This window comes from Pleuronectes platessa, chromosome 18 (assembly GCF_947347685.1).
Source record: "Pleuronectes platessa chromosome 18, fPlePla1.1, whole genome shotgun sequence".
In the NCBI taxonomy this organism is placed as follows: domain Eukaryota; kingdom Metazoa; phylum Chordata; class Actinopteri; order Pleuronectiformes; family Pleuronectidae; genus Pleuronectes; species Pleuronectes platessa.
In genome coordinates, this window is record NC_070643.1 from 21971984 (window position 1) to 21990361 (window position 18378).

The window sequence follows — 18378 nt, forward strand, 5'->3', positions numbered from 1 at the left end:
AAACAACCAACCAACTAAACAACCAACCAACAAACTAAACACCTAAACAACTAAACAAACAGACCAACCAACCAACCAAACAACTAAAAAACCAACCAACCAACTAAACAACCAACCAACTGAGCAACCAACTAAACAACTAAACAACCAACCAACCAACCAACTAACCAAGCAGCCACAACTAATGTGATTCAAGTTGGACGGAGACAGAAAGTGACACAAATTAAAATGTGATGAACCAAAAGAGAAAAGCAGAAATTACACACTAGTTGCAGACAATAAACAAAAAGTTTAGTTTGTTGAGAATCAGAAATATATTTGAGTCAATGAATGATTCGTTAAAATCCACGGGGCCTGAAGCTCCGGCTGTAAATCAGTCTCATCTCCTGAGTTCAGAGTTAAGTTGAGTTTAGCAGCGACAGCGCCGCCTGCAGCTCTTTGGCTCTGAGACGCTCACAGTGGCTCATTCATGGACTTTTACTGTCTGTTGACAGCAGAGACAGAGAAGTATCTAAAGTGGACGTTGCTAACACACTGACAGGCCAATGAAAATACTAACCAGGTGCTCAGACCTGGTTCAGTGTTGATCTAAACGTCTGTGGCTTGGATGTGAAGCTGCAGGAGTGTGTGTGTGTCTGAGTTGTGTGTTTCTCATCTCAGGGAAGGTTTGTTGTTTCTCACTGTCTCGCTTCATTCCCTCATTCCCTTTCCTAAACTCCTTCACTGCCTTTCCTACATCTTTTAAATCTGATCCTGCTCTTCATCACTCTTTCCTGTTTCCTCTTCGACACGTCTCACGGCAGGAAAACCGACCTGAGCCTCAGCAGCCCTGTTCCTCCCCCTCTCCCCCGTTCCCCCTCTCCCCCCCGCCTGTAGTGTTTGAATCTAATGTATATAGTGAGTGTGATGTGTGTAGTCTGCTGTCTTGTGCTGTACAGATACGTGAGGCCCTGTTCTATGTCGACACGTCTGTACCTGTGTGTCAGAGAAGTTATACGACTGAATAAGGAGAAGGTTTCCTCTTTCATTCCCACATTGAAGCTTCCACTGTCAGAATCAGCTCCAGCAGGTTATTAAAAACCAGAGATTATCTCCAATATTCAGCAGGAAACTTTTAAAATATCCAGAATTGGTGGATTTGTCACAGCAGCAGCTCTTCTGGTTCAGGAAGCAGAGGATCATGGGTAATATCCCCCGTCCTCCTGAGACGAGTTTGAGATTAAGAGACGACTTTACTCATGATGGTTATCAGGCTGTGAAGAGGATCTCAACAAATAAGATAACAAGTGTTTTGAGAAACAACTGAACGACCTTTAACCTTTAATCGCTCAGAGTCCATCAGAGTGTAGGACAGTGTGAGGCTGCAGGGGGCGCTGGTGCTCAGTTACAGTCACAGTGTTGCTTTAAACCCTTGTTGGGCCTTTTTCTGGTTAATAAAAACTGAAATAAAAACTGAAATGTTGCATCAGGGAGGAGGTTTTGGGTTTTTCCCCTCGACTCAAACATTAAACCTCTGTCATTTTCTACTTATTTGGATTCCAGTGATCGTCCTTTATTCTTGGATACATCTGTGATTCATGGTTTTTGGCTCGACGCCCCCATCCACAGACACCCAGCGGTCTGTGGCTCAGACGCTCTGACAGTTGACTGACAGACAAGTCAGTTGCGATCAAGCGTCTGTGACCTTTAAGTCTGTGAGACGCTCCCTCTGCCCACAAGACGATGATTCCTCCACAGGAGTGAGTCGCTCTGGAGGAGAAGTCTCCAGTAGAACATGTGAGATGCAGGGCCGGGTGGAGTGTGGTGGGCCGGGTGGAGTGTGGTGGGCCGGGTGGAGTGTGGTGGGCCCGGCCGCACTCAGCTACGCTCCGATGGGTTTGGATGGAGGCTCAGTTTGTCTGAGTTGAGATTGGCTGGCACTCTGTTTGTGTAGGTTTGGCCGGGCGGGGGGGGAAGCAGCGTATATGGCAACAGACATCACAGCCGGGCCGCGGCGATCAGCCAACGCACCGACCCACCGCCAGCCGCCCCCCCCCCCCCCCCACCACGCGCCCATACAGTTGTGTTTCTATAGCTACAGGCTGACTGTCTGCACCGCGGCGGTTTCCAGAGGACGTTGTGTCTGGAGGCGTCTGGAGACCGGAGCCTCACGCCAGACACACACATGTGGTAGTCGTGTGTTTACGTTGCAGGCGTGTAGCCGTGCAGCCGTGTAGCCGTGAGCACGAAGGCCGAGGAGGCTTCACGCCAACCTGCCGGTCTGAGGGGGAAACCCCGGAGCTGAGCGTTCAGTGGAACAGGATTTTAACACATTTCTATTGTTTGTGTTCCTGTAACTTTTGGCACAAATCGGACGTTGATCTCTGCAACTCTGAAAACTTCAAACACGACCGGAGGTGGAAAGTAACTAAGTACATTTACTCCACCACTGTACTCTGGAGTACTGACCTCAGCTTCCAGGGGTTTCTCATCCCAACAATAACAAAAGTTTAATGACGCCTGAGGCAGCCTGAGATCAGTGAGTCATCAGTTCCACCAGAGACATTTTCCTACAAATCAGATTTATACACTTTGTAAACTAGTAAAATTAACAATGATTGCGTTAGCTTGTAATAGAGTATTACTACTGGTACTTTTAGTATCAGCGGAGGATGTGAATACTGAGCCAACAGGTCCTGAAGAGTCAGTCGTCAGTTCAGGATCAACACACGTGAGAATTACCTTCATGAATCAACACAACTAATTAAACCAACACTAACCATCAACTGTCCAGGGTCATGAGCCTGAACTGTTTACACACCGACTTCAATACGTATTCAAAATCACTCAGAACCAGTGGGACGTGTTTGCACTGCAGACAGTTTAACTGCTGACACTGAATTTACATGTGAAATGTCCCAGACCCACACGTTAACCGCTGCTGTGATACGACTCTGACACTCACACACAGACACACACACACACACACACACACACACACACACACACACACACACACACACACACACACACACACACTGAGAGCAGGTACAGTTTGTTTACAGCCAGAAGACGTCAGATTCAAAACTATTTTCTTATTTTCACTCAGACGATCATTCTCCAGTTCATCTGACTGGTTATGAAAAAAGTTAATTAAGACCTGACAGTTTTAAAAAGAGAGTTTTTCTATTGGAAAATAATATTTCTGTCAAACTGAATGAAGTTTTTTTGTCGTTATTTGATTTTTCTGAATGTGAAAGTGTGTTTTCTTCAGATCCTGTTTGACTGAGCCCTGATAAATTCATCTCAGTAATAATTCTTCTATCTTCTGAGTGTTTTAAAAACGGTGTCTCACATCTCAACCTGTACTTCTGAAATGAGACAGTGAAGAGAAACAGTTTGAAACCTTCCTTCAGTCATTATGCAGAAAATATGGAGTCATATTAATGTTTGTTTACTATTATGAGTTTAACAAAAATTACATATAAATCATCACTTTATAAAGAAATGTCCCTCTTTAGTAAAAGTCTCTGTTGTGTTGAGACTCTTCGTGTTTTCTGTCGTAAAGTGAACATGAGTCGGAAAACTCAACAGTGCTGATCTGTTAACACGGAGGGGACACCACCTAGTGGCTCATAAGACAAACTGCAACCTCTGTATATGAGACATTTGTAGAAAAAGAGTAGAACTCACATTTAGGATCTAAGTACAAAATGAAAATGGAATTATTGTCATAATTTACAAAAAAATTTGGGAAATAGTGAACATTCTAATATTAAATATAAATGAGAAATACAGTCGTGTTCTTTCCCTCTGGATCAATATGTTTGTAATTTCTTGCTCTGTATGAAAAAGTAATTAATGATTTAAGGGTTTTAAAGGATTTGAACTAAATAGAAAACAAAGACAACAGTCAAAAACAATAAAGACTAATTTGAAAAACAATATTAAACTACTATTTTGGTGAATTTCTAAAATGCATGATTATTTTTGTAACAATTTATTTGAAATAATTAAATGATTTGTTTATTATTGAACTTATTACAAAGGTGGAGGGACATTGGATATTTGTGTTTGTTCATTTGAGGCAGAAAAAAAAACAAAGCATTAAAAAGTATTTTATCTGGAAAACGATTGTTTGTTTGATTACTTTTGTTGAGGTCATAAAACAGTTATCATTTGAAGTCTTTGCTTCTCCTCTGCTGCTCCTCTCCTGCTCCTCTGCTGCTCCTCCGCTGCTCCTCTGCTGCTCCTCCGCTGCTCCTCTCCTGCTCCTCTTCTGCTCCTCTTCTGCTCCTCTGCTGCTCCTCTCCTGCTCCTCCGCTGCTCCTCTCCTGCTCCTCTTCTGCTCCTCTTCTGCTCCTCTTCTGCTCCTCTCCTGCTCCTCTCCTGCTCCTCCCCTGCTCCTCTCCTGCTCCTCTTCTGCTCCTCTGCTGCTCCTCTCCTGCTCCTCTGCTGCTCCTCTGCTCCTCCTCTCCTGCTCCTCCTCTCCTGCTCCTCTTCTGCTCCTCCGCTGCTCCTCTGCTGCTCCTCTCCTGCTCCTCTCCTGCTCCTCTTCTGCTCCTCTGCTGCTCCTCTCCTGCTCCTCTTCTGCTCCTCCGCTGCTCCTCTGCTGCTCCTCTCCTGCTCCTCTCCTGCTCCTCTGATGCTCCTCTGCTCTTCCTCTTCTGCTCCTCTGCTGCTCCTCTGCTGCTCCTCTGCTGCTCCTCTCCTGCTCCTCTTCTGCTCCTCTTCTGCTCCTCTGCTGCTCCTCATCTGCTCCTCCTCTGCTCCTCCTCTCAGTGGTCACATCGGAGCAGCTGATGTCACGGCTGCTTCACACCTGGAGTTTCATTTGGGTTTGTAAACATTTGGCTCCGTCACATCTGGAACGCAGCGTCTGCAGGGGTGCACACACAGAGGTTCATTCATGGTGTTTGTGTGTGTCTGTGTGTGCGTGTGTATATATGTTTGTGTGTGTATGTGTGTATGTGTACAGAGAAAGAGAGAGAGAGAGTTTCTTACTTGTAGCAGGAGAAGCAGAGTTGCTCCTGAGGGACATGTGGGTAACAACATGTTAGTTCCCAGACGAGAGACGGGGACTGACTGGAAACACACACACACACACACACACACACAGACACACACAGACACACACAGCCCACCCAGATGTGAACCACCCAGGACCAATAGCAGCATCTTTATTTCACACGATGGGCTCATACCTGCCCTTCGTGTGAGAACGTTTCACACGAGCGGGACAAAGTCAAACTGAACGTCTTCAGGTCTCAGGCCTTCAACTAAGAAACAAACTAAATGTGTGTGTTGCTTCTTCATTTGGCCTCAATATGAACATGAGCCCTGAAAAGAAACCGTGTTTTTATATCTTTGCAAACGAGAGGGAACAGATCTGATCGTAACTCTCGCTGGAGGCAAACGAGCTCCAGCTTTCTGCCCAGCAGCTCCTCGTATGTGCACTGGTTTGATTTACCTCAGATAGGAACGTTATGGTTTGGCTGATCTGTGACACACGACTCTGGATCCAGCTCATGGAAACCAGCAGGAGCAGGAGAATGCAGAGAACTGGCTGAACAAAGTGCAGAAAACCAGTTCGATCTCGGTTCTGTAAACAACAACACACTGTTAATCCCCAGCAGCTGCAGCTGGGAGGCTTGTGGTGCTACTTGGAACGCCACTGGAAATCCTGGCCCCTGCGACGCCAACAACAGCACCAGCACATTAAATATCGATGCCCCCCCCCCCCCCCCCCGGTCGGCTGCAGAGCTCCTGTCCTGCTCCGGGGGGCCCCCTGAATGATTCAGGCCTTTCCCTCCCTGATGGCACCCCTGGACGGGCAACTGCCAGAATGTGGAGCAAAGTGCACGTGGGCTGAAAATCTCACTGCTTTGTCAGCAGCTCTCCACAAAACAAAAACTGTGAGAGGACTCGGAGACAAAGAGCAGAAGGAGAGAAGAGACGAGGAGGACACGGGACACATGATCAGGGAGGACGAGCTGGTTTGGATCTGTGGTTCATTCTGTGGATCGAAAGTGACTCATGTGGATATTGTTTTATTGTTTTAAAGTAAATCTCCTGATGCTGTTAGAGCAGAGTAGAAATTAAAAGTTTCACAGGGAGGGACACACAACGACTACTACTATACTATATATATATCTACTATAGCATCTTTTACAGAATCGTAATAATTGATAAATTTGAAATAACTGTTTATTCAGACTTTATCTAAAACTCCCTTAAGTCACATGTTCAGGTTCATGACCTGGAGCTGTTGCATCTTCTTCCTCGTTCTCTAACAAACACGTTCGATCCCCATTTGTGCTTCTTCACCACAGGATGTAAATAAAGATAAATGACGCGTCGCCACTTCCTCCCACTCGTCAGGAAACACGGCCAATCAGGAGTCAGGCTGTAGAGGTGTCAGTGTAAACAGGAAGCATTTGGTTTGTTGGTTGCAGAAGGAGGACGAGGTGGAGATGGTACTGATTATTACTGAGCTGTGATCTACAGGCTAATGGTGGTGGTTTTATTTTTGTTTTTCAAATTAAAAGAGTTCTCGAGTCGTGTGGACACCAGAGAAAGAATGTTTCCCTTAATCTTATAGCATCAAATAAAAGAACCAAATATTTGACGTGTACTTTGACCTTTTAGTTTGGTCCATGTCCCATCTGTTAACATGGAGGAGGAGAGATATATATATTGACAATAAACAAACAAACAAACAACAAGGCTTTGGTCTAAATTCTCACTTTATTCCTAACACTTACAGGTTTGTTTTGTCCCCGCCTCCCTGCCCCCCCCCCCCCCCCTCCCAAAACAAAACAAAACAACAACAGGCACACAGATAGCAATGAGTTCAGGGACAGTTTCAAACCCAAACGTTTCCAACAGAATCAAGTTACAGAACCAGCTCAGACAGAGAGAGCCTGCAGGTCAAAGGACGGCGTATTGTAAGCATACTTCAAAACAGACGACCCGGGAAACAGATACTAAAGCTGACGGAGCAGTGTTTGCTTCATCTTCACCATCATCATCATCATCATCATCATCGATATCGTTAGGACACATTAAAGAACACTTCCGGAGCCGTCATAAAAACGTGGGCGTTGTACAATGCGGATAAAAAAGAAAATCACGGTGAGAAGATACAGTGGAACTCTTTGGTTTTCACTATTGAGGTTTTTTCTCTCTAGCAGTTAAAATCTATCTTTGCTCTTCCTCTTAACCTTTGGATTGAAGCTGCATTGTAGAAAAAATAGAAATGAAAACGCTTCTTTTTTTAAATTTCTCCTAAATAAAGGAACATGGGGCAAAAACAAAATACCGACTGAAGTGATTCTCTCTCTTTTGTTTTTCTGTCTGCTATCAGTTTTTTTTTTTTTTTTGTTTTCTAACGTCTCGTGTTCTCGAGGCCAAAGAAAAGTTTTATTTGGTGGTGACTCGGAAAGTTGAGTAAAATGAACATTCACAGCCACAGAAGGAAACTACAGTAAAAAAAAAATCTGTCAAGGCCTGAAGTGCTCTTATTATCTGACAGTATTTTAATACTAACGTCAGGCGCTGGGTTTCCTTTGTTCCATCAGTTACGAGAATCCTGAATGTTTATGTACACATGGAACCACTGTGTGTGTGTGTGTGTGTGTGTGTGTGTGTGTGTGTCGTGTGTGTCGTGCTTCGCTGTGGTTGTTTTTTAACTTTGGTATCATTCTCTTTCCACCACAGCGGAATCTGACGCCACAGAGCTGCACTGCTGTCGAGCAGGAGAACTCACAGCTTACAAATATAAATTGGTATTTTGGTATTGGTACTTTCCTCCCTCGAGCGACTCACTGGAAACATACATTAGCACGTGTCCTTTGAGTAGAAACACTTCCCCCCCGACAGCAGTGAGGAGCACACACACCTCCCTGAACTCGGCCAACAGGAGGTGCTGGTGTTGTCTGTAGGTTAAAGCCATAAGAACAAGTGGTTAATGAACATCTTTGTTTTTCCTTCATCCCTCACTCCTGAGTTCAGACAGCGTCCCCCTTTTTCTTTTTTTGTTCTTTTTTGTTTGTTTGTCATTAAAGCTTGAAGATCTATTTGGTTTTCATCAGAGTATCAGAGGTAAGAGTCGGAGTCACAGAGCTTCTCAGAGAGAGCAGGGGAGGAGACCACATGTTGCATTTCAAACCAAACAAACTGGGAGTCAACCACTGGCCAGTTTAACCAGTTTGGAGAGAGTAGGGACTGGTTTGAACAGCTGCTTGAGTCCGATGAGTTTACTTCACAGTCACAACCGGGCCTGGATCTGCCTGGACCGGGTTCCTGCAGCTCCACGTAAAACAATCACAAAGTTTGAGACTTAAATTCTTAAAAACTACTCGTTTCAAACGTGATTCACTAAATCAGGCTGCAGCAAAGTTCTGACTTTTAAGTAATATTAATAATCGTTAGTCTCACGAGGTGTAACTTCAGCTAACAGCCCAAAATTGCTAAAAGTTCTATCAGAAACTTTCAAATGAAATGTTACTGCTAATACTTTAAAGATGTTGGTATTACTTTGTTGTACTTATATCCATATACACGGAGAAGTACCTGTTGTAATCTGACGCCAATTAGCCAGCTGTGTATTCCAATGCCATTCAATTTAGAGGAATACATATATTTAGATATGAAAAGTAAACATGATCGTTCACGAAACAGAAACTCTCTCCAGGCTCAGTGGGACTTTTCTTTTTGAATCCCGTCCCAGTGTCTCAGCTCTGATCCGTCTCCGTCCCCGTGAACAACAGTCTTTAAAGTTTGGTTTTTCTTTCTTTGAAACATTCGATTTGGTTTCTTCTCGTCTCGATCTCCAGAACACGACTCTCTGAGGACACACGCCCCACAACAACCCCTGAAAAAACTATTACAAAGAAAGACTTAAATAGGAATCCAATAAATACATAAATAAGGAATCAATAAATAAACAACGCAGGGGACAGAGAAGTTCATAAAATACAAACCGATGCATTTTTTTCCAAACCACCCCCCCCCCCCCTCCGAAAAAAGCACACACCTCCCTTATACAATAAATACAAATATTACTTTCCAACAAAGAGCCCGTGAGAGATAAAAGAGTTTTAAAGCTTTTGGTTCTTGAATGGAGTCGTGGTCGTCTTCACCTTTATACACATCAATAAGAGCAGTTGAACATAAAGCATTTCCCCCTAAGAAAACCTATGAGAACTAATGGATACATTCCATCTAAAAGTTTATACGTTAATCCGTCTCAGACGTCTGCTCCACCCCCCCCCCCCAACCCCCCCCCCCCCCCCCCCCCCCCCCACCATCCCCCCCACCCCAACATATCATCAGTATCACTGGCTGCCGTCAGTATCTGTGTCTGTAGCTTCGTCCTGGACCTGGTTTTCTCATCTGGATCAGAGAAACTAGTCGTTTCAATCTGATCTGTCATCAGTTGTCAAAGTAAAACTTTTTTTAGAAGCAGGTTTTACTTTCACTACAAAAAAATCATTTCAGTAAGAACATCAGGGCTTTGAAACCTGAAACTCATCTTAAATTTGACATAATAAAGGAAACTTTTTATTAAGTCTGATATGAACTGAAACCAGAGGCTGGTTGGACACAGGAACTAATAAATAAATCAATAAAACAAGTGTTTTTTGTAATTTGGTGTCACTTGAGATAATAGACTGAGACGTCCAACAGCATCAGCTGCTTTAAAATCCAGGTTTCAGCCAAACTGTTGCTCCAATAATCCATAGAATCCTGTTTTTGTATCTTTTCTTTCATAAATAAATTAACAAACAGGTTTAAAAAGACATATTTTCTATGTTTGACTTTTGAAGCAGAAGTGGAAAAAGCTGTTATTGATGATGAAGAAGTGAAAACAGGTCCAGGATGAACTTCAGCAGAGTTCTGCTGTTAACTGTCGTTAAAAAGCTTCAAGACGTTTACGTGACAGACAGAGTGAGTTTTAACGGTTTGGTTTGTACGCAAGAGATTTACCGACACACACTCCCACACACACACACACACACACACTCACGCACACACTTGTACATCTTTGTGCATTGGTTTGGTTGTTCTATTTGGTTTGGTTGTATCTCTAAAAAGTTTTGCTTTTGGTTTTTCAGTTTTGGCTTCTTCACAAACTCTCTGGATCAAACGAAAACACCTTTTTTTTTTTTGTTTGTTTGTTTTTTTGGATCTCGGAAGCTACATTTTCACAGTTATGTCCAAACGTCAACAGAAAAGAAGAAGAAGAATGAACCCAGAGCACAACCGAAGAGACGAGAAGATATGAAAATAGGCAACATGTCGCCCCACCCCCCCCCCCCCTCCCTCCCTCCCTCCCTCCCACCGCATAATAAGTAGAAAGCAATGAGACAAATCCAAACATCATTAACAGACACACTATGGAGAGCAAAAACAAAAATATATATACTCTCAAAGTCAGTTTTGTTGAGGTTATTCCATCTTTTTATCCATCCAGGAAAAAAAGAAAGTGAGAAGGAAGCCGAGGTGTCCGGCGGAGGGAGGGAGGGGGGGGGGGGGAACGATTTCTGTCTGTCGATACATGAACAGCAATCACAGTTAAAGACGGACAGACAGACAGGGCCTGACTCCCCCGTCCTCCCCCTCTTGCTTTGTATTTGGTTTAGTTACAGTCACTCGTACATCAGTAGTAGCAGTAGTAGTAGCTTTTGGTTTTGGTTTACTTTTTGGTTTATCTGTCCGCCGCTCTGGGCGCACCTCCTCCTGCTCCTCTTCCTCCTCCTCCTCCTCCTCCTCCTCCTCTTCTTCTTCTTGCTTTCCCCTGCAGCTTTGCAAACCTTTGGCTCCTTTGCTCCTGACCACTTCTCGCTCTCCACCTTTTCTTCTTCTTCTCCTCCTCCCCTCTTCTTTTTTTTTTACATTTCGGCCCTTTCATCTGATCTTTGGAGACAAAGGAGAGGGGGGGGGGCCGTCGGGAGGGAGGGATGGAGGGATGGAGGGATGGAGGGATGGAGGGCAGGGGTCTGGGGGCAGTTCAGGGAACGCCGGTGCTTCACCTTTTTCTTTTGTTCTTTGTTTTTTTTTGGTTTGGACTCTTTCTTCTGCTTGCAGTGTGTGTGTACGTGTGTGTGTACATGTGTGTGTCTCCCTTTGACACGGCTGAGGTTTTGTCTGGACACTCGTCTCCCGGGCGAATCCAGAGACAACGCGGCCAGAGGCGATGCTTTGGTATCCAAGAGTGACTGTCTGGTGGTGGGTGAGCAGTCTGGAAGATGACATGATGATGGTATGGGTGTGGGGGGGGGTGATAATAAATAAAAGAAGGCAAATAACGCTGAAATAAAATCCAGACGCAGCTTGTCCACGTGTGTGTGTGTCTGTGTGTGTGTGTGTGTGTCCTCTTTGAAGGCAGGAGGGTGGGAACCTCCAGATTAAACATGGTGATGACAATGGGGATGAAATTCCTGCTTGAAATTCTATTTTTGCAAAAGAAATGAAGATGTAAACAATCCCAAAGTTTAAACCCAAAACAGACACCGATCAAAAGGGATTTCCCACGGGGTGTGTTTGATTTGATCCCATTTAAGGGCCAGAGGGGTGGAGTTTGCCACATATTTGTTTTTTTTAATGAACACCACAGCGCCGAGAGCAGCTTGGTCGAGTTAGATTGAAACTACAGTGTGAACGGATCAGCACCTTACCTGAAACTACAGTGATCATAGTGGTGAACTCCACCCGTCTGCCACTGCAGGCTGAATAAAACAAACATCGTGGTCAAGCTGTGGAGAGAGAGAGGTAGGTAGATACCCTGCACGTGGGATCGGCTGGGAAACATCAAAGAGAGATTCATACAAAAATCATATAAAAAATAAAAGTTTTCTAAATCTTCAACTCAAAAGTCAAACGAGATCCTGAGTGAAATGGAGAATGTCGGGTGGAGTGAAGCGGTGAACTGATCCCAGACGGGTCAGAATGTAAAAAGTCTTTTTTTGAACTAAAGCTTTTCTCTCCGTTTATTATTGTTTATGTCTTTGTCTTCTTTTTGGTTTTCAGTTTTTGGTATTTGGAGATTTTGGTTTTTTCCTCTTTGTTCGTTGTGTGTTTCTCTTCTGCATCTTTTCCTTTCTTTAGATTTGGTTGCAGCCAACTTCCTGACCTCGGCTTGTTAAACAAGTCTCTCTCTCTCACACAGTTTCTCGTCCCTGCCCTCATCCAGTCCCCCCCCCCCCGCCTTCCCAAGCCGATAAAAGGCCTGGTGTTCACCCCCCCCCCCCCCTCCCACCCTTCCCCCCCGATGCAAAAACACTACTCAGTGCCACGTCTCCAGCTGTGGATCATTATTTGGTTTCAGATCTCTCCCCTCCATTCTGCAGTTCTCTCTATCCTCCCCGTCCTCTCTCTCTCTTTGCCCCCCCCCCTCCTCACTGGTATATTTTTGGCTTCTGAGGACGTCTGAGGAGACACAGAGAGACGAGGGCACACATGGATCAGACAGAGAGATGGCTTTGGTTGAAAGGCGAGGTTTGTAAATTTGGATTTTTTTTTTAAAGCTCCTTTAACGCCATCTTCCCTCCTCCTCGTCCTCCTCTGATAGGACACGTCGGCTGTCAGTCAGGGATCACTCGGCCATGGCCCCTCCCAGGGGCGGCGGCGAGGCCTCGCTGAAGGAACAGAAAGAGGCGGGGCTGGAACACGGGGAGGCGGACTCCTCGTGACAGGAGGCGGGGCTCATGAGGTCGCTGGCGCCGGTGGGCGGGGACAGGGAGAAGGAGGTCCTCGGGACGCCGAGGCCGCTGCTGCTGACCAGTCCCATGGCCGGCGTGGAGGACGTCCCCATGGAGCCGGTCACCATCGGGAGGAGGGTGGGGCGGTTGAGGAACGAGCGGACTGTGACCCCGTGTCCACCCAGGAGCAGGTGACCTGCCCCCCCGTCGAGGCTGGACATGGACAGCTGACCACTGCTCGCTGCCAGGGCTGAGAGCGGTGGAGGACAGGGATGGAGGAAGGACGGAGAGAGGAGGAGGAAGATGAGAGAGAGAGAGAGAGAGAAAAGACAAGGTCGAGAGGAAACGAGGAGGGGACGAACAGATGATGTGAAAAAGTGACAGAGGGCAAGATGGAGAGCGAGAAAAGAAAGAGAGGGGTAAAAATAGAGAGAGGACAAAAAAGTAACGAGGACAAAGTGACAAAGTGATGAAGAGAGCGAAGAAAGAGGAAAAAGGAAGAGCAGGGACAAACATGGAGGATGTGGAGGACAGGGAGGGGACGCGGGGAAAGGACAATGAGAGGAAAGAGGTGGAGCGAGTGATAAATGGAGGCAGAGGAGGACGAAGAGAGGAGGGGGAGTAAAAGAACAAAGAGTGGAGGTGAAAAGAGAGAAAGAGAAGAAGTAGAGAGAGGTCAGTGCACACGTCAATAACAGGAGGAACATTTCAAACATGGAGGATGAAGATGATGAAGATGATAATAAAACTAATCATACACATTGTGATGAAGTCTTATGTGATATGAGTGAAAATTAAGAAATGGTTTGTATCCATCCATCCATCCATCCATCCATCTATCTATCTATCTATCTATCTATCTATCTATCTATCTATCCATCTATCTATCTATCTATCTATCTATCTATCTATCTATCTAACTATCTATCTATCTATCCATCTATCCATCTATCTATCCATCTATCTTTCTATCTTTCTATCTATCTAACTATCCATCCATCCATCCATCTATCTATCTATCTATCTATCTATCTATCTATCTATCTATCTATATATATATCTAACTATCTATCTATCTATCTATCTATCTATCTATGTATCAAACTATCTATCTATCTATGTATCAAACTATCTATCTATCTATCTATCTATCTATCTATCTATCTATCTATCTATCTATCCATCTATCTATCTTCTCACTCAATCCTTTAACCATTTAGTGTATAAAAGTTGAAAACGTTTAAAACAACAAAGATATTATATTAAATATCAATTTCTTGATATAGCTTATTTCTGAGTCCAAATCAGTTTATCATCAGAACAGCTGCTGATTGAGTTTCTGACGACTCATCATTCCAGATCCAGACACTGATCTTTGTGTGTCTGCCGCTGACTTCTGGATTCCAGTGGAACACAAACACCTTTGTCCATCACAGCAGCTTGTGTGTAACCAGTGTGTGTCCCCGGAGGGACTCACAGCACAAATCCTTTTCTCATCTCTCTCTCCCTCTTTTCACAGAGCTTCCTCTTTCTTCTCTCCTCCTCCTCCTCCTCCTCTTCCTCCTCCTCACTATAGCTCTATCAGTGCCGCCGCTGCCAGAGCTGCACTTTCTGTAACACACTGTATCCTTCTCATCAGCACATGGCCGGAGGAGGCCGGCTCGGGGGGGAGGGAGCGGGGGGAGAGAGGGAAGCGAGGGAAGGGAGAGGGAAGCGAGGCTCTGAATCGACGCTATAGGGAGATGGAGCACATGACGGATTCAAAGCTGAGCTTATTAGTGATGCTTAATTGATTCGGCAGCAGATCGTGTGGTTCAATGGGGGAGTTCTGAGTGGAAAGCCGCTCTTTGGCCAACAGGCCTGGGATCAGTGGGAGCGAGGGAGGATTGTGCCTGTTCAACTGTTTACTGTAAGCTGACCTGGCCTCCTAATCTCCGCCTTCAGGGGCTGTTGTCACCTTGTGATAATAGAAGGCCATTGTGCGAGAGTCGAATTGAATCTTTCATCACACTGAGTGATTCAAAAAGTTTGGGCCGAGGAGGAGGAGGAGGAGGAGGAGGAGGAGGAGGAGGAAGAGGAGGAGGAGGAGGAAGAGTGTGAGCCGGGCTCGCTGTCGGCTCGTCTCCGGCTTTTGCACGGAAATTCATTTTGGTGAGAATGGATGAAGGGTGAAATGGGAAGTGGTCTTCAGAAATACAGACTCATGTGGACCGGAGGGGACTGCACACACACACACACACACACACAAACACACAAACACGCACCAGCACACACACACACACCTACATAGACAAACACACACCTTGCATTGTGGCCAGGGGATTGCTGCCCATGAGGGCCTGGTTCATCGCTGTGCTTACTCCCATCATTGTGTTCCTGAAATGTGGATGGATCGCAAATTCACACACACACAAACACACACACAGACACACACGAGAACAATCACACATGAAGAGAAACAGATTCATTGATACAAACATATTCATCAGACCTGAAGGCGAAGTTGCTTTTTGTGTTTAAGCTGATTACAGAACATTCCAACACAACTCTAAACCAAACATGACAGTGAACAACAGGTTTCCACTAATCAAATCTCTCATTAACTTATGAAATATATTGAAGAAGGTCAAGTATCTGAGTCCCAGAGATATTTACACGTCCCCAGAGTTGAAGGTAAGTTGAAGTAGAAAGTGTAAAAACCCTGAAACACCAGGTTGTCTGTCAAACTGCCGACTGAGACAGAAACTTAATCTCTCCAGAGACCAGACGAGTTCACTGAGATCAGATCAGTTCAGTTCTGAGTCATGTTGGTGTTTGTTGGTAGTTTTATTACAGATTGTTAATGTCTGTATGTTTGAGAAAGAACTACAACACAAACTGCTACACATTACAAACTGTAAAACACAAACTACAGATTACAAACTACACCTGCCAGTAAAGTTTTAAGTCTAACGGAAGCAGCCTTAAATGAAATTTAACACATTAAACCTAAATGTATTTAAGCCCTGGTGCATAATATTATAATGTTTGTAAGACTTTGAAAGACTTTGAAATTCAGATCCTTGAATTTTAGATTTTAAAAACCTTAGTAAAAAAAAATCTTTATGAAAGTTTATAAGTCTTTGTGTTTTTCCATTATTTGCTTGGTTTATAATTTTAAACTTCCTCATGGAAATCGGTTTATTCGTTTTTCACAAATATTCCTCTGATCCAGTTTATTCCTTTTATTCCAACTTGGAACTAAACTGGTCTGAATTATGTTTTTTGTTATGGTTTTTTAAAAACTCACCCGGTGTGGAGCCCGTGGGCGCCGAGGCCGGGAGGGGCGGGGCTGGCTGTGCTATGAGGGGGAGGAGTCACAGAAGAAGAGGTGGAGCCGACGGCAGCCGAGCTGACGGGCGTCATGGGGCAGGACGCTGAAGGTGACAGGCTGGCAGCTGAGAGGAGGAGAAGAAGAAAGATGAATCACTTCACTGGGGCTACTGGTAACCAGTCAGAAACACTGGTCTTCAGCGAGCTGGTGTCAACAGGAAGTAGATTGAAACAAACAACAACCGTGACTGACAGACGGGATCAACTCGACCTCTGAATGAACAATGAACAATGTTACACAACTTGTTTTGACCAAACTGCTGCAGCACGATGACAAACCACCTCCCACTTGTATCGTTACAGAACCAAAGACAACAAACCCAAGAACACAACAAACCTAAGAACACATTCCATCGTCGAGTTTTAAAACTAAAACCGATTGTGTTTCCAAAAGTCTCAGATTTGGTTTTATAAAAACTCCGGTAGATGTTAAACGTAGCAGCCGTGATGACTTTTCAACAGTTTGGTTTTTCGGCGTCTTCTTCTGACTCCGTTCAGCGAGAGGAGTTCTTCTCTTCTCGGCTCAACGGGCCAATACATTTCCAGCTGTGTCTTGTTTCCTGTCAGGTCGTCTGTCATCCCAGTGAACCCTGGGAAAGCTCGCCCAGTAGCCGAGCTCCATAAATCACCAGGACTCTCCACGAGTCAAGCAGGTAAACAACTCCAGATGGGACCAGTGCTTCCATGTTGTTGTCGTTGTTTTTCCAGTTCACTCTTCCTCTCGCAGAAAGTGATTATCCTCTGACAACAACAGGAACATGGAACCTCTCCCAAATAAAACCAGGACCGGTTCAATCTGCCTGTGTCTGACCTCCGGGCTCCGAAACACACACAAGCGCTCTCAGCTTTAATAATTCATAATTCACCAGCAGTGATCACATCTCACCTGTTGTGCTGAGGCTGGTGGTGACCTGGGACAGACCGGGACTCGAGATCTGCAGAGAGGGGGGGGGGGCAAAGAAATTAGGAAACAAATATCAGAAATAACTGAGGGGTGGATTTGGTGTGGGCGGACTGTACCATGTGCGGGCTGTAGCAGGGGGCTTTGTGCGTCATGATGGGAGAAGTCTGGCTGGGCAGTGGGGGGGTGGTGCTGCTGGAGGGGTGGATGCGTTTCTCCTTCTGCCGGCGGTTGCAGAACCAAACGCGGATCACCTCCTTCTCCATGTTGAGCTGCTCCGCCATCAGCAGGATCTCCTCCGAGGTAGGCTTCTGGTTCTGAGGAGGAGAAACAGCAGAGAGTGGATGAAGAGACGAGGAGCCACGGAAATCAAAGTGAAACAGTGGATAAATGTTTCTGTAGGAGCCTGGTTCAGACAGGACATGACACATATACACATTTGAATCATGCAGTTGTTCCCTCACCATGTGGAAGTTGCGCTCCAGCATCACCCTCACGTTGGTCTCGATGCTGGTGCGTTTCTTCCTGCGTCGGCCGGGCAGCCCCTCGATCCCCAGCATGGGGGAGGAGAGAGAGGAGGGGCTGGGCAGCATGCTGTCCACCGCCATGATTTCTGAGAGGGAGGACAGGATGAGACATGAGGACGAGTGGGTTTTCAGGTGGGACGGAGGACAGACACGTGTTGTTGCTCTGGTTCTCACCGGCGTCACTCAGCCACTTCTCCAGCAGCGGCTTCAGCTTGCACATGTTCTTGAAGCTGAGGTTCAGAGCCTCGAAGCGGGAGATGGTCGTCTGGCTGAAGTCATTACCGTACAGTTTGCCCATAGCGACGCCCACGTCTCCCTGATAGAGACACACATTTTAATAAAGAAACACACACACACACACACTCTCCTCACAACCTTCCTCTGGTCTCCCTCTGTCACCTGTGTGAATCCCAGCTTGATGCGTCGCTGCTTGAACGTGCGAGCGAACTGCTCCAGCTCCTCCAGGTCGCTGGGCTCCTCCCCCAGGTGACCCCCGTGACCTCCAGGGGTCAGGCCGGAGCTGAGCGAGGAGGCGATGGTGCTGCCGGAGGCGGAGGTTCCTCCTACCGACGTGAGGACGCCACTGCTGCCGGAGGAAACCAGTGAGCCGCTCCCACCGACCACATCGAGGCTCTTCTCTCTCTGGAAGAAGCAGGAAGTGGAATCAGAAACTGACCTTGAATTGAATAGAATCTGAATAAAGAAGTAGTTTCCTGTTCCAGAAATTGAAATGCACTGGGAGGTGAATCCTAATGAGGTCATCAGCTGAGGGAGACGCATTAAAAACCAGTAGCTTGACCCTGTTTGTCAAACACCACGCACAGGAAACACGTTTTATTCTAAACAGCAGAATGATGAAAACACCACGGCTGTGATGTTTGACTGCAGGAGACCC

The 18378-nt window shown here is 45.7% G+C and overlaps 1 protein-coding gene across 1 annotated transcript in view; it reads right to left on the reverse strand.

The window, feature by feature from the left end:
* Window positions 1-12577: 12577 nt before the first annotated feature.
* The window catches only part of LOC128461454 (POU domain, class 2, transcription factor 2-like), a 6032-nt gene continuing 231 nt past the window's right edge, over window positions 12578-18378 (reverse strand). Inside the window, exons 2-9 of the mRNA XM_053446379.1 lie at window positions 17883-18125; window positions 17658-17799; window positions 17421-17569; window positions 17076-17273; window positions 16942-16990; window positions 15973-16120; window positions 14986-15059; window positions 12578-12933 (exon numbers count right to left, since the gene is read on the reverse strand). Of these exons, the coding sequence (XP_053302354.1) occupies window positions 12578-12933; window positions 14986-15059; window positions 15973-16120; window positions 16942-16990; window positions 17076-17273; window positions 17421-17569; window positions 17658-17799; window positions 17883-18125 (1359 nt within the window). The remainder of the gene's footprint in view (window positions 12934-14985; window positions 15060-15972; window positions 16121-16941; window positions 16991-17075; window positions 17274-17420; window positions 17570-17657; window positions 17800-17882; window positions 18126-18378) is intronic.